This window comes from Mustela nigripes, chromosome 12, assembly GCF_022355385.1.
Source record: "Mustela nigripes isolate SB6536 chromosome 12, MUSNIG.SB6536, whole genome shotgun sequence".
Classification (NCBI taxonomy): domain Eukaryota; kingdom Metazoa; phylum Chordata; class Mammalia; order Carnivora; family Mustelidae; genus Mustela; species Mustela nigripes.
The window spans coordinates 26,941,328-26,957,803 of record NC_081568.1 but is presented as its reverse complement, the minus strand read 5'-3'; the positions used below and the strand labels follow the sequence as shown (position 1 = coordinate 26,957,803).

The 16,476-nt window shown below is 43.5% G+C and overlaps 1 protein-coding gene across 6 annotated transcripts in view; it reads right to left on the bottom strand.

Annotated features, from left to right (window-relative positions):
• Positions 1-16,476, bottom strand: part of RAI14 (retinoic acid induced 14) — a 143,865-nt gene that overhangs the window by 19,099 nt on the left and 108,290 nt on the right. For all 6 annotated transcript variants that reach the window (XM_059416980.1, XM_059416979.1, XM_059416977.1 and 3 more), the window contains 4 exons: positions 14,359-14,447; positions 4,697-4,761; positions 1,127-1,184; positions 331-401 (listed from right to left, as the gene is read on the bottom strand). In XM_059416980.1, the coding sequence (XP_059272963.1) occupies positions 331-401; positions 1,127-1,184; positions 4,697-4,761; positions 14,359-14,447 (283 nt within the window). The remainder of the gene's footprint in view (positions 1-330; positions 402-1,126; positions 1,185-4,696; positions 4,762-14,358; positions 14,448-16,476) is intronic.

The following is a 16,476-nucleotide window of genomic DNA, read 5'->3' as shown; positions in this document are numbered from 1 at the left end:
AAGAACACAACTAACAGAACTTCTGTTTAGACTTACTTCTTATTTCTACAACCAAGAAAGTAAGCCTTATTAATATTTAGGCTGATGGCAGACAAGCTCAGAAATAAATATATACATCTGGAAATGTATGTTGCAAAAATGTCTTATTAATGATTTAGGGACCAATGGGGAAAATAATCGAATCCATTTGGCAGAAGAGAACCCAGGTTGGAAAGTACTAGCCTTGCCAAACAATTAGGTCTCTAAATGTCCTCGTGACATTCAGGAGTAGCCCAGAGCACTCTAGAAACCCGTGTTCATCTCCACCTCCAGAAGCTGCCCAATACTCACCAAATCCTTGAGGTTTATGGGGCTTTTGTGCTCACAAAGAGCCTGCACGGCTTGAAGGCAGCCTTGTGCCGCTGGGGGAAGGAAGCAAACAACCACAGCCCATCACAATGCTGCCGGCACAAGGAAAAGCATCAAACACTTTCAGGATGGAACGTTCGTGTCCCACCCAGCTTGCCTATGTTACCCTAGTTGCGCTGAAGAGAAATGGCATCAGGAAGGTTAAGTAAGGTGTTCTCAGTTATTGTTAAATTTCCATATTTCCAGTTGCCCTCGTGCAAATATTCAGTTTAGCGTTTTATAGGACTAGCTTGTCCATCACTAGCACTGATGGAAATTTATAAATGTCATCATTCCTGAGCTCTGTGTCAGTGTTTTAGTACTCGGAGGTATGCTGACAGATAATGACAGACAGTAAGACAGAACACTGATAAATAAAAGTGGGGTTTCTTTTGTGCCCCAAATCAAAAAAATCTGTATCACACATTACATGAAATCTGCGAATGCTTAAGAACACCTCTTAGTTTAAATAAGAAGCTTGCGTTAATTAAAATGTAATAACCATGACAATTTTTACTGACAGTTTGGCAGGCAACTGATGAATTCTAGATGTGTTCCTTGATAAAACTCTACACGTTCTGCAAATTGAGGGTAATGGAAATTCTAGGAATGCAGACAGACAACAGCATCAGAAATAAAATGGTAAAAGACCACGGGTTGAATGAGGAAAAGGAAAATTTAGTTTGTTTGTTTGTTTGTTTGTTTTTGGTGGCAGAAGATAAATGAGACTGAAAGTCACCTGCATAATGTAAAGCTGTTTTCCCAGAACTGTCAACGCTCTCGGCTGGGCATTTAGACTAGAAGACAAAAATAAATAAATACACATAATAAAATTCAGTTCTGTTTAGTTTATCCTTTTCCAGCAAGGTTATGATATGTCTTATTAGGAAAAGTATAAATAGGAGTAAGCCCCGATTGCTGTGCTCTAGCCTACAGTCCCCTACTGGGGCGCTGGGAACGGGACTCATTTCCACATAATGGTGACCCAGGCAAAAGGTCACCCCTTTGTTGTTCTGGCCGGCCTGTCCTCTCTCTCACACTGGCACCCCATGACCAGCAGACCATCCCCACCAGCTAACACATATGCTCTAGGAGTTCTCATCTTTCCCCCCATTTCCTGCCCTAATTCTCTAACCCCCTTCACAAAACCAACTTTCTGTCAAGAACGGCCCATGTGCAACCCATGCTCTCTCACTTCCCATTCACCTCCAAACCCAGGGCAGCTGCGTGCTCTTCTCCAGACTCCACGGAGATGGCCCTAGTTGGTCACCACCAACCTTCATGTTTCCCATGACAACAGACATGTGTGTCTTCCTCTTACTGCGATCCATGCCCTTCTCCAAGGGTTCCTAACTCTCAGCTCCTGGAGCCCACACTAGCCTGACCCCCAACCCCTAGTACCCTGTTCTGGCCACTCCCCCTCTGTTAGCCAAACAGAACCTTAGGGTTCCTCGCTGCTCTCCTCCTTCATGATCTCCTCCACACCCATCTAGAGGCTGATGACTCTCAAATGAAAATTGTAACAATAACCACCACAACAGCATGTATTAGCTATCGCGGGCTGGGCACTCTTCATGGAACCGTCTTTGGGCTCCTCACCACCCTAGGGAGATACTATTAACACTCGCATCTTCACCTGAGGAAACTGAGATACAAAGTAGTTGATAATTTGCTCAAGTCACAGGAAGTGGCAGAGCCAGGACTCAAACCCCTTTCCCAAATGGCACTGGATTAGAGCCTGTGATCTTATCCGCACACAACAGACATCAGCTCCCAGCACCCGTCTGGACGTCCCACTGGCTACTTCACATTCCTGCTCATGTAGGCACCTCAAACTAAACTTCCTAAGCCCAGCCTAAACTTCGGTTTCCTGTCCCTGACACTTCCCTTTGTCAACAACACCATCACGGAACCAGTCAACGGGCCAGAGACCACGGGATCGTCTCCCTCCCCTCCACGGCCATGTCTTGTCAATTCTGTTCCCCCTCCCCACCCACCACAAGCAAGCCAGCACTCTCTCATCCAGACAAGCGGTGGCGGCCTCCCAGTGCTCTCCGCAGCTCTGCCTTTGGCCCTATTCTCTGTAGGACTAGAGTGATCCTTTAAAACTGTGAATATCATCAGGCCTTCCTTAAAAGCCACAGTTCCACGCCGCGCTCAGATGAGTTACAGTCGTCTATCAAGCCACACAGGCCGGCTCTCTGTGTCCTGCTTTCTCCTCACGTGTTTTGCCCCAGCTTTCTTTGCTCCCTGACTAGAGCCCTTCCTCTGACTAGAGCCCCTCCTACCAGAGGCCTGGGTACTTGCTCTTTTGTCTGCCTGAGATACTTTTCCCTTGACTCTTTCCATCATTTTCAGCTTAAATATCACCTCCTCCAGGAGGCCTTCCCTGAATATCCACCCAACATTCCCCTCCCTCAGTTCTCTGTTAGTTTTCTTCAAGATGTGCAATTTGTGAGATGTGCCCTGGGGATTTGTTTACAAGATGGCCAGTTCCACCGGGAGAGGGGTTGCACTGTTCTCTGCTCATGAGCATATACTCGATACTAGACACAGTGCATCATGCCTGTGGGGGCACTTGTAAAAGGGAGGGCACTAGGGAGCTCTTGGGGGAGGGAGAGAGTTCATTTGAATTTGAAGAATCTCACAAGAATCTCTGTGCTCAGAACTTTAAAATGGCAGCCACTGGAGAAGAGACGCCTAGAGAGCCTAGAGGGGATTAAGTGCAGAGGGTAAGGCAGGGCAGGAGGTAGCAAGAGTCCCCTCACAGAGGGCAGGGGATGCCAGGGCACATGTGAAGAATTGGCTAGAGAGGTCCAGGACGCAAGGAAAGCAGCCCATTAGTAGGACATCAAAGCCTCAGGTTTTAGCAACTATTCAGAAAGAAGACCAGCAAGTCTGCAAGTTAGGGGCAAGAACAGGCAATGTCAGAGTGAAATGTCTGTCTGCCCTTCAGTGGTAAGAAGAATGGAGATCAAGTTACGACTTACCATGCCTTGGCCTAATTTTAGACTAGCACAAGGAAGTGTTTAAAGGCTTCAAAGATTCCAGAGAAAAACCAATCCATTTGCATAACCAGATATAAAATTACATTAGAGGCTAGAATATCTGTTCCCTGCCAATGAGGACTTCCAGCTTGTCAAGTTCATTCTTCCTGAAAATCAGAGCCAGATGCAAAGTCTGGATAGCCAAGCCAGACTGGGAATGTAGATTTAAAATACAAGTAAGTTAAAGAAATTAAGGGAAGGCCAAGGGTATGGAGGCAGGATGCTGGGACAAGTCAGTGATCTGTCATTTACCCAGAGTGCCGGGTCTCAGAGACGTCCTAGTTAACCGTTTCTAGAGAGATGCCTCATAATAAAAACAAAAATAATAATCACAATCCCAGATGTTGATCTATTTTTTTGAATTTCACTTCAAAGACCTGTTAAGGTGATGCACGGCATTGGTGGTAGCTTGCATCATGATTAATGCAAGACAAGAAGCTGTGTGATCAACAGAGCGCAGCAAGTTGAAGAATGTGACCACATTTCGACATTAGAATTGCAAAGCCAAATTAAAGCAAGATGCCAGGTCCCACACGGCGCCCACCAAGGCTGAGATAACAGTGCAGCGGAACAGTCCTCCAAGCGCAGATTTTATTGCTCTGTGCCCTTCCTGAAAACCACCAGCCTGCATTCTGACTGGCAACCACTGGATGTTATGGTATGGACCGAGATCGGGAGTTCATTAAATATTCATCTTTAAAGATTTACAGACGTTGTCCCCCTCCACGATCGTCATAAATGGGCAAGCTTGGCAAACCAGGGAGTTGGCTTCAAATCATAAGGAAGAGTAAAACCAAGAACTTAAACAAAAACTAAGAGCCGAAAGCTCATTAAGAGATACACAGAAGGAAATAATGGTTCTATTTCTCAAGGAGAGTAGTATTCTACCAATGACAGAAGGAGAGGCTACCAGGAGATTGGAAATCCCATATTGCAAAGATCTCCAAGAGCAAGGAAGAAGTTTTTAAAAATGGACTGTGTGAAGGATACAAGGCTTTCAGAAAAGAAAATGGGGAGCTGAATAAAGGAGAGAAAAAGGCTGGATCCCCGGAAGACACTCCAACTTCTTCCCAGTGCAAGTGCTATGGGAATAACGCACTCCTTGGTTAGCATTTCAAGAATGAGGCCTGTTACACACGCAGATTCTGGGATGGTATTTAAAGGAGCGTGCGTGTGTTTGTTCTTTCACAGATGAGGGTACTCGTAAATTTAAAAACTGGCATCATTTTAAACATTTATCCTATGAGGGTATTCCCTGTTACCTGAAGGAGCTTCCGGATGCATTCATGGTGGCTGTTCTTGGCTGCGAGGTGCAAAGCACTGTGTCCTAAATGGAGGATAAAAAGAAAATTTTTTTTGGAAAAAAAGGTCACACATTTTAAATCCCTTTCCAATCTCTGTAAGGAAGACAACTATGAGGAAATAAACTGGTCTCCAACAAAGACGGGATTGTTACTCTCGAGGGGAAGGCCTCAGCTTCTTATCTGTAAAGTTCAGTGACAAAAGAGCGGAGAACACAGAGCATCCCACCCACTGGCTAACATTCAGGGTCTACTCCAAAGCTGTTCTCTCGGGGTGCCATTAAATCTGAGCTAGAAGCTTGCAAGCGACTCACGATAGGGAGCTCAGCTCTGCTTCCGGCTGTCAGTATGGACGCCAAATGTCCTGCACGCACACCGGGCTACGACCACCACAGGCCCAGGAGCCCAAGCGAAGCCGCTTGTACCTCAGCTGAGAACGTTCGAAACGCCCACACACTTAAATCCCGATTTTGGATCTTTCATATTTCCCTCTCCTCCAAATGTGCTCCAGCCCCTGCATGGAAATTACCTGGAGTTTTCAGACACTCAAAATCCTTCTGTGGAAGAAGGGAGAGAGCTGTAAAACCAGTAATACTCCATGGAAGTGGTATTTCTTTACGTTCCCTTCACAGAACGGGAGCCCGACATGAGGCCCTCTGATGCCTCGGCGGTCAGCTTCGGGAAATCCTCATGCGGGACCCAACTCTTGCCGCTGTCTAATGAGCCACAGAATTTCTGTGGAAGAGGGCCTGAGGGGCGGCCTCCGCAGAAGGTATGGCTCCCAGCCCAGCAGGCTCCCACCGGAGGCCCTGCCCCGCTGCTCCGGGCTGAGCTGGGAATGGCTTCCTGCAGATCACCACTGGCTTACTCTCTCACCACAGACGCCCCCGAAAGGGTGCTTTTGAATGAGGTCTTCCCTGGCCTCCGCTTTCAAAATTCCCATTCCTCCGCCCTTTTAATCCTTACTCCCTGCTTCATTCCTGTTCTTTAGGGCACTGAGCACCGGCCCACACTCCCTTGCCACCCCACCCCCTCCACACACACATATATACAACACACATATACCACACAATGCACATACCACACAGCACACACATACCATACAACACACACATCAAACAACACATACATACCACACACACACACACACACACACACACTGATGGAGATGCCTGTGTTTCTTTCCCCACTAGAGTATAAACTCACTGAGGACAGGAAGTTCTATCTCATTCCCGGTGTTGTCTCTAGTCCAGCACCGACAGTGCTTAGCAGGTTCTTAATACACACTTGTTAATTTGAATTAGAGGGTATACTCCTTCCAAATGTCTGGGGAGGTGGTTTGAGGGGAGGGAACCAAAATTACCACTGCTAGCCAACCCAGCACACATAGTTAACTCTTAAATCCTTCATTTCCCAAACCTTTTGGCCAAGATATGCCCAATGTAACACCTGTAAACAATGCATACTTTGGGATGTGCTTCCAACATGGTTCCTTAGCCTCGGCGCTATTGATATTTCAAGCTGTGTATGTTGAGGGGAGGGAGGCTGTCCTATACATTTTAAGGTAATAAGCAGTACCTCTGGTCTCTACCCATTATATGTCCATTTCTAACGATTAGAAATGTCTCCAGACATTGCCAGATACCCCTTGGGAGCAAAAATCACCCCAGGTAAAAACCACTGGCTTAGAGGGTGGTCTACAGGGTGGTCCAGGCTCCAAATATCGTTTCTGCTTTTTTTTTTTTTTTAAAAGATTTTGTTTATTTCACAGAGATCACAAATAGGCAGAGGCAGGTAGAGAGAGAGAGGAAGGGAAGCAGGCTCCCCGCTGAGCGGAGAGCCCGATGTGGGGCTCGATCCCAGGACCCTAAGATCATGACCCAAGCCGAAGGCAGAGGCCTTAATCCACTGAGCCACCCAGGCGTCCCTCATTTCTGCTTTTTAAAACAGTCTTAACTCTGTAACTCTAACTAAAAAAAAAAAAAATTATTATTATTTTTTTTAAGATTCTATTTATTTCAGGGGCGCCTGGGTGGTTCAGTGGATTAAGGCCTCTGCCTTCAGCTCGGGTCATGATCCCAGAGTCCTGGGATCGAGCCCCGCTTCCTCCTCTCTCTCTGCCTGCCTCTTTGCCTACTTGTGATCTCTGTCTGTCAAATAAACAAATGAAATCTTAAAAAAAAAAAAAAAAGATTCTATTTATTTCAGAGAGAACGAGAATGCACACGTGCACAAGTGGGAAGGGAAGGGAAGAGAGAGAAGAAGAAGCAGGCTCCGTGCTAAGCAGGGAGTCCGATGCGGGGTTCGATCCGCGTATGTGGAGGACCTGAGCCGAAGGCAGACTCTTAACTGACTGAGCCACCAAGTCTCCCCCTGACTGTAAATCTTTAATTATTAGAGAATCAAACTGCTAGGAAATACATACTTAAAAATTAAAGGGTTTTAGGACCCCAGTGAGCTGCACAAAAGCACATGTAAGGTCAGAAAATCAGATTCCTACTTTTCTGAGACCAGCTGAACTAAAGGATTCTAAGGGTATCGTGAGGGGGAGCTGTTTAGATGGTAAAGAACACATAGAGGCAGGAAACCCTCTAACCCCGCCCAAATGGGTGAGGATGAGGAAGATCAGGAATGGAGACCCTTGGAAGTAGGAAGACCAACCTCTTCTCTTCCTCTGCCTCCTTTCCCTGCATGAGACCCCCTCCTTCCAGGATATACACTGCACCATAGAGTTCGGTAACAATATGCATTAAATAGGCTTCGGTGGGCTAGCCAGGCCCCCAACTGTCATCTGTAGTGTTTCTAAGGACAAACACATCCTGAATTTTAAACACATGCCTTGCAGATGAACTTCTGGAAGCCCTCCTGACCGTAAGTAGAAGGTTGATTATGTCACGTGTGAAGTGCGTGAGCTTTCGTCTGTGCGGTGGACAGAAGCTATTCTACATAAGGAGCACCCACTGGAAAAAGACACAATTCTCCAGAGACAAGAGGTAGGGAGATTTAAACAACTCAGCGATAAAATACACCACAGGGCTTCACTGCACTCCAAGTGTTCTAGTCATACCTGGAAGTAAGTGCTGTGTTTCTAAAGAAACACAATTCTTTTATTCCCTGGCCCCGTGTGATGTTTTTCTAAACCAGGAGCACAGCAGTCTTTTCAATTCAAATAGTCTCAAAATCCAAATAATACATCATTCTCTAGACGTTACACTGAAGTGAGAGGTCCCTCACTGCTATGGTTAAAACAAAATCTTCTTTCCAAATGCAAATTTTTCTGGAGAGAATACATTGTGTTAGCGACAGAATCTCAGTGCAATGAGACAGTGTCTAAGTCTGACCCCCATTCAGCTGTGGATCTGTCTGGAATATCAGGAAACAAATTCCCAAAAATAAATAATATGGCAACCCTAATCCAGGACATTCTGGCAGAACTCTGCCTGTAAGTAGAAAGACGAGTGTTATTTGTAAGTCCAGAGTTGCAGACTATTACAGGTAATATAAAAATCCTATTAATGAAAGGAAGTCTAAAACGATGGCCCAGGAGCACCTGGCCAGATCCATCAGTAGAATGGGTGACTCCTGAACTTGGGGTCATGAGTGTTGAGTCCCACACTGGGTGGTGAGATGACTTTAAAAAATAAAAATAAAAGTAAAACGGATGGCACAGCCATTCTCACCATGGAACGCCTTCTCCCCAGTGACCTCAGACAATAACCATTTACTCAATTCTTTAAGATCACTGGAGAAAACAGAAAAGAATTAACGAACAGAGGACTTATTAATGTACTCTTCAAGTATATGTGAAAAATTTTGAGACTAATGAAGTCAGAAGATACAGATAAGCTAACAAGGGCAAAGTCTGAAAAATCATAGTTTTAGATAATATAAAAAGCTTTAGAAAAAGAGAATAATACTCAACTAGATAAGATTTAAAATATTTTCTTAGAAATCAGAGTTTCAGAATGCTGACCATACTTAAACAACAAAAGTATAAACAAAAGTATAAATCTGGTTCTTATTTATAATTTAAAATTTTAAATTTTAATTTAAATTATAAATTTAAATTTTAAATTTTAAATATATTTAAACATCATTAGTCTTAGTAATCCTCAACTTTTCATCAAATTGTCATCACTGAAGTGCAGGTCCATTTACCTTGTTATATCCTCAGGAGAGGATCCAAATATGAAAGATGTATTTACAACCACTATTTTTACTATTAGTTAATGGGATTATCCTTTAGTCCCCCTAGTATAGATCTGTACAGCATTCCATATAGAATTAAAAGACTTCCTTGCATGGGTATATACCATCTGAAATACTTTCATAGTGAGGTTAGGTTGATGGTTGTATATGGCTGACCTTTCTTACTGCCCATACACAGGTCCATAGCAAGTAAAGTACTACAGATCATATAATCCTATCTTGTTTGTTTGTTTTTCCTTATTCCAAATGAAAATACGAAATACACTTCCTTGGCTATAATTTGCACTTACAGTTGAATCAACCCATTCTCTTAAATGCCTAAATTCTAAGATGGATAGATACTACCTTGTGTGTCTTTACATGGTATCAAATTTGAGTGGGATTGGGGGAGCACCAAGAAAGTCTACCTGGACTTTCTTCAAAACAAAAACCTCAATAAGCCCTTGGAAACCCCAGAAAGAAGTCAGGGTTTTCAAGCATTCCGTCTTCTCAAGACCATGCATTCTGAGGTTTGCATACCTCAGTTCTCACTCTCCTAAGTTGCTCTTCTTCTGTGAAAAAGGACATTTTATTTTGAAGGTTAAGTGTGCAAAGGGATCAGAGAAAATTTCAGCTATGGGTATGAGATACAAAATGAACATTATCCTCTAACCCCTGCCTCTACCCCCTTGTGTGACAAAACCTTTGGTATTTTTAACTGGCCACAGTGCTGCCCAGATTCCCCAGCTTCCCAGAAAGCCAAGTGTGGCCACAGATCACACTCTGTCCAATGAGATCTAAGTGTGTGTCATTCATGGGCTGTGCTTGTCCTTACCCTTGTGGCTACTGGGACACAGACTCGGGGGAAGCCATCCTGGGCCACAAGGACCAGAGCCACACCCTGGATGGTGGAGTAACCACATCTGAATCCTTCACAGGGCGGAGCTGAGGTGCCATACCCATTTGTAACTTTCAACTGAGAGAGAGAAAATTCTATGTGTTTAAACCACTCTTACTTCGGTATCCTCTCCCATTGCGCCAAATGTATGCACTCACTAATACAGGTGGTCTGAAAGCTTCAGGGAAGCACTGATAACAAACAGAAGAATCTTTGGTCTTCTTCAATCTCCTGTTCATGCTTCTGTTCAATCTTGCCTCCTCCTCCAAGGTGCTAAATGCAGGTATCACCACTCCCGACCCTCAAAAAAATCCCAAAAGCCCATTTTACTATTTATCCGGAAGAAATGTTTTCTAAGGAAACAGACAGAAATGCCAATCCTTACATCGGTGAAGAACCAGAGCAAACAAAATAAAAGATGCTAGACAAGTAACATAGTAACATAGATCCACTTCAAAGATGGCACCGTGAGCTCAGGAGCCAGCTTTCCCCACATGATCAGGACACGCCCCTGTGGTGGTGTTGGCAAACAGGCAAGTAAGGAATGGGGGAACCTACAAAACCAAAAACGTACAGTCACGAGCTTCTACCAGTCTGTGTTTTCTTTTTCTGATTTGTACCATGAAAGCAGCTGGCTTGGTGATTATAAAAAACATAAATAAAGATGCGAAACCTTTTCAAAAGTCTCACGTGTAAAAGATAATAAAGGTGTTGTGGTGAAGTGGGAGTCATCACGATCATCTAGAAGCCAAACGCTGGGAACCCTAACGGTGTCCTGGGCACTGGGACGGCCACACTGACCATCTCACTGAAGCCTCAAAGGACATTCATCTAAAATGATAGGATTGTTCTTGTATTGGAACCATACCCAAGGCCTTATCTTCTGACAGTGCTTTGCTTGTAAGATCACTTATAAAGCATCCATAAAAATTCTCTGGTCAGACTTCTAAAAGTTTCATGTGGAAAGATAGTTGTTTAAAAAAAAAAAAAGTAGTTAAAAACACTTTGCTTCTTAAAACCCCTTTTCAAATCTAGTCACTGGTTTTAAAAATAGGAAATTATACCAGTTCAGTCATCCTGTAGCCTTGGTAGATAACACTAATAAAAAGGGTCAGCATAGTATATTTTGAAAGGTTTTTTCCCAAAAATTGTTACAGGGCAGTGTGATGTACAGTTAACAGATTCCTGCACCAGTTCTCAGTGGGTGTTTGGATTGAAGTTGGCCATATCTCATTAATAATGTGGCAGTGTTTAAGTAGGTTTACTAAAAAAAATAACATTTCTAAGAGCTGAGCCATTTAATTCCTCCCTCAACCACCATAAAAGGCACAGTGACTAATGAATTGTTCTGTTCTTCCTTCCTTTCCTTTTCTTTCTTTCTTTTGGGATTTTATTTATTTATTGGATAGAGAAGAGTGAGAGAGAGAAAGCAGGGGGAGAGGAAGAGGGAGAGGAGGAAGCAGGCTCCCTGCTGAGCAGGGCCTGATGTGGGGCTTGATCTCAGGACCCTGGGATCATGACCTGAGGCAAAGGCAGACGCTTAATGACTGAGCCACCCAGGTGCCCCTGTGCTGTTCTCTCCTGAGAGAGAAAGATGGGGGTAGGTGATACAGCAACCCGAAGGACTCAGGCACGCGCAGTAAAAGCCGTCATGTTTACCTTGTTTGTTGCGAAGGACAAAGTCTGAGGAGTGTTGTTGCTCTAGATAACACAACCAACATCTCCCTGTACATTTTCCTTGCAGCCTTTTCCTTCTTTTGTTCCTACCTTTCTCTGCATGCTTTCAAAGAAATCGTGAGAGGTCAGTGTCTCATTCAGACAAAAGTAAAATGATAAGCCTGAAGATCGAAGTGCTACCCTCATTGCTAAAAATGTTAGTGGGGAGGGAAGTGACTGGCAGGTTTGAGACATTTTTACCTCATTGAATGTCTGGACAATGTTCTGGGCCCACACAGTGCCGTGGAGTCCACTAATTTCTACCAGGGTTAAAAAAAGATGGAGTGTGGCAGTGCCCACTGACCGGCACAGAGAGCAGCCGGGAAGAGTCTGCAGTGTCCCCTCTGGTGTTGCTTATGGGAGATGGTGTCATCTCAGTCAGCAAGGCAGTGGGGGCTACACTAGGGTGTCCAGGTCTCAAAGACTGACACTTCATCAGGCTCTTAAAAACTGAGTTAGTGCTCTGGTAGGAAATAAAGACTCTCCCCAATGTGTTATACGATGGCACAATAATGTTAAGAGCTTTAAGTGTCTGAAATGATACTGGTGGAATTTTGGAGGGCGGGGGAGGCAACCTGTAGAGTATATTATATAATGTGATCTCAACTACGTAAAACTGTGCCAGGAAAAATCTGGAAGGAAATGTAGAAAAATAGTAAAAGTTTTCTCTTCTTGTTAAGAGTAGAAGCATTGGGAGGGTGAATCAGGCTGCTGAGCAACTGACTCTGGTTTCAACTTGGGTTACGGTCTCAGGGTCCTGGGATTGAACCCCATAGTGGGCTCCATGCTCAGCAGGGAATCGGCTTGCGAATTCTCTCCTTCTCCCTCTACCCCTCATCCCACTTGCACTCTCTCTCTCTCAAATAAATAAATAAAATCTTAAAAAAAAAAAAAAGTAAAAGCACTGGTTAACTTCTCTGTAGTTTTCTATATTTCTTTAATCTTCTACACTAAGCATTAGAGAAACATATTTTCCCTATTAAAAAAAGACAGGGGAAGAGATATTTGGTTATGATAGAGATAACTAGATTCCTATTTCTTTTTTAAAAAGATTTATTTATTTATTTGTGGGGGGAGCAAATGCATACATGGGGTGGAGGGGCAGAGAGAGAGGGAGAGTGAGTCTTAAGTAGACTCTGCACTGAGGGTGGAGCCTAATATAGGACTTGATCTCACAACCCTAAGATCACGACCTGAGCAAAACCAAGAGTCCAATGCCTAACCATCTGTTCCACCCAGGTCACCCTAATTTATTTTTTAACATCCAATGCAATTAAACAAATCTGTATTATAGCTCTGATTTATTCACTCAAACTAATTCCTTTAGATTAGGAAAACTCCATCTACTTACAATGATATACTTCTCATCAAGGGTACTTAGGCGATCACACTGCCCTTGCCTATACATAGCATGACTTTTAAGGTTATAACAATTAACTTTAAAAACAAACAAAATTAAGGACGACTTTAATCAGTGCAACATAAATCAGCATCTCCCTTCAGGTAGTTACTTAAGGAAACCATTCTTTCATTGGTATTGACAACTCTCAAAGGTTTTCTGGGTGGTTTGTTTTTGGTTTTGGGGTTTTTTTGTTTTGTTTTGTTTGGAGCTTTCTGTGGTACTGCTCAGGAAAATCACTCTGTTGCTTCAATCACTCTCTATTTTTGACCAAAAATGGTTTTACCAGTTTGATACCTCAGTTACCTGACTTGACTTTAAGTGGCTTTTAGCCTGTCCTAAAAAAACAGATCTGTTCTCAAAGGATAAAGATCCCCTGACACTGAGATTTGGGAAAAAAAAAAAAAAAAAAAAAAGTAATGCCACAGACTTTTTGAAAATAATTCTAAAACAAAGTCCTCCAACCATATTTTGAGTATTACCAGCCTTCTCACAACACATGACTGACCTCCCCCTTCCAAATGATTACTCTGAGGTGGCCAGTGTGTTGGGGGTGAGGGAGAAGGGATCCTTTACTGATGAATGCAAAGCCTAGATAAAGACTATGGAAATAGACTGATTTCATGTTCCAGTAAAAACTAACAAAGGCCTGTCAGAAGGCAGAGGTTTTGAAGTACAATAGAGAAATGAAAAGCCATCAGTAGGCGCTTTGATCTAGCCAGCAGGGGCAGAACCCCAGGCTGAAGACACCAGGGGCTCCTTCTTGTAGAACAATGTTCATAGAAGACATGACTACACTTTCTTCTCTCTCCATTTGCCTTGTTCATCATAGAGCAACACTGGCTTCACATTAGAATCACCTGGGAAGCTTTATAAAAAATCCCAGTTGGCTAGCAACCTTGACAATGGAATCTGAATCTCAGAAGAGAGAGAGTGTGGGTATATATGTGTGGGGGTTTACTCCTGCCCTCCCCGGTGACTCATAGGCACTGAAGCACGTTAAGGGGTGAGGAGATATGGGGCAGCTGGTCCAGAGGAAGACCATGGCTTCTATCCAGAGCTCACCTCAGCTGGCTGACCAAATGAGCTCCTAAGCAACACACCACATTTCATCACCTCATACGATGATTTGTAAAGAATAAAAATTACAAAATATTGTCCATACATATAATCAAAGAAAATGATATTTTAAAACACAGAATAAGAAGCATATAGTTTCTAACTGGCTGACCACATACAAGATGGAAACACTTGTAAAGGCACAAATGATGAAACCACGTCAGAGCTTAGTCATTAGCGGTGATCCTAGGTTCTTCTTTTGGCGTATCTGCAGACTGGAAATTCTCCACCATGAACATGTCTCACCTTTGTGATACCTACTATTGTGCTGGCCTGTTGGTTTAAGAGATAAAGACCACATACCGGCAGCATCTTGGGCAGTCACGTCCACGCCATGTGTCATCATGACCCTGAGGCATTCCACATGCCCTTTCGTAGCGGCAAGATGAAAGCTGGAAGAGAGGTAAACACAATCGCCTTAAGATCTCCACTCTCGGGAGTCCAACCCCAATAATACTTTTTGCCTCTTCATGTACACTTTCTCTCACCTGAGCTCCACAACCACCCAGTGAGGAGGTATTATTAGCAACCTCGCTTTAAAGATGAGGAAACTTGAGGCTCCAAGGGGTCTGATAATTTGCTCAGTGACCCTTTTTATTAAGTAAGGGAACAGGAGCTAGATCTTGGGTTTTCCAACCTACAGACCAGGCTTGAAAGAGATGAGATTCTACTATATAATTCATCTCTTTAAGAAACATAAGAGCCCAAATTAGAGTCAATTCCTAAACAATAAGTAATTTATCAACTTTTTTCTGTTGTCTAGTGCTTTCACCAAAGCCATTATTTCTAAGTAACGTACTCTATAAAGAGAAACCTAAGCAGAACAATGATCACAGTCCTTGGACAACATCAGTGTCAAATCCACTGTCGTGCTGTAGCTGAATAATGGCAGTTGTACACAACTTTTGTTAGTGGCTAGTATGTACCAACCACCTTCTCATTTTTACACATCATCTCTTTTCCTTCTCATAATAGCCGTTGGAGGTGAGTCCTGTCACTGTGTCCATTAGATGGCAGGTGTCTGTACTCAGTCAGGTGGAAACCGCATAAAGGAAAGCCCATAATTGGGCTCCAGTATTCACTGATACTTGGGGGTTCAAACCATGCTCGGCATGTACAGACTCACCATTTAGTGAAGGGATTGCATCGTAATGCCACACCAATCATCCCTGAGGACCCCAAGGGTGAAGAGCACTTCTACAGGCAGAAGTAAAGGACAATTCCACTGGGCATTCGGACTCAGAGGTGAGAAGGCCAAAACCTTGGGAAGATCTCCTCCCTATAGAAGGAGGTTAATGAACCTTCCACTTCTTCCCCTGTCTCAGTTCTATTTGTGGGAGTTACTTTCTCAGGATACTTGTCATGCAGCATTTTACCTGTGAGTTAACACCGTTAAGGTTGTATTTGGGACAGGACCTTTAACTGGGGCCCACAGTCTCACCCAAATTGCAAATCCATGACCTACACTAACGCAGAACCCCAATCTTCTTGACCCCATGCCTCTGCTCTGAAGCATGAGGCTGAGTGAAGGTGGGCAGATCAGCAAAGAGGACACATCAGGTCTGGTTGCAGATCAGCCATACCTTAGCTATGTATCTTGGGGAAGTCAACTTGACTCTCTGACTCTAAATTTCCTTCATTATCAAGTGCTGGGATTACGTCAGGTGATATCTGCTACTTCCTCCAGCTCTAACAACCTTAACTTCGTTGGCTCTAATCACACCAACCATTTCTGCATTTGTGTAGCAATTTGTGTGTCATGTTTCCTTCCAGCCAAATCGACTTCGTGGATGATTCCACAGTACGGTCCAACTTTGATCATACGGAGGGACGTGGGACTGTGGTAACTTGTTTTCATGGAACTCCTGGTTAAATACAACTCAACCAAAAAACCTCCCTAGAAGGCAGTACAGTGAAACCCTTGTTTCAGCATTGTTGGGCTATCCTAATTTATAGTAAGTCACCTTCAGGCAAAGTTTCTTTTAACTGATCTGGCTGGAACGTTTCTAAAATTTTTTTAGCATAAGTAACAGTGTATGTAACATGTAACATGTATGTTACATGCCCTGGAGGACATGAAGTCACCATTAAGAACCTCAATTATTGATCTCACCCTCTTAAGGCTCTTAATCTGCATGCCCATGCCCCAGATTATTAATCCCTAATATTCATTAATATTTCTCTTCTTTTCTTCATGTCTGTATGTTTGCTTCTAAGATGTTCACTCTGCCATCTTCTATGACCAGGGGAGAACTAAATCAACTACCTGAGCAAGACAGCCCTATCCTATGCTAGAGATAAAAGTACCAGGATTAGTAATTAGCATGCACACATACAATATATACATACATGTGTACAGATATGTAACGTCCGATTAAAGTACAACATATGTAAAGAAAACGTCACATATCACAATTATAG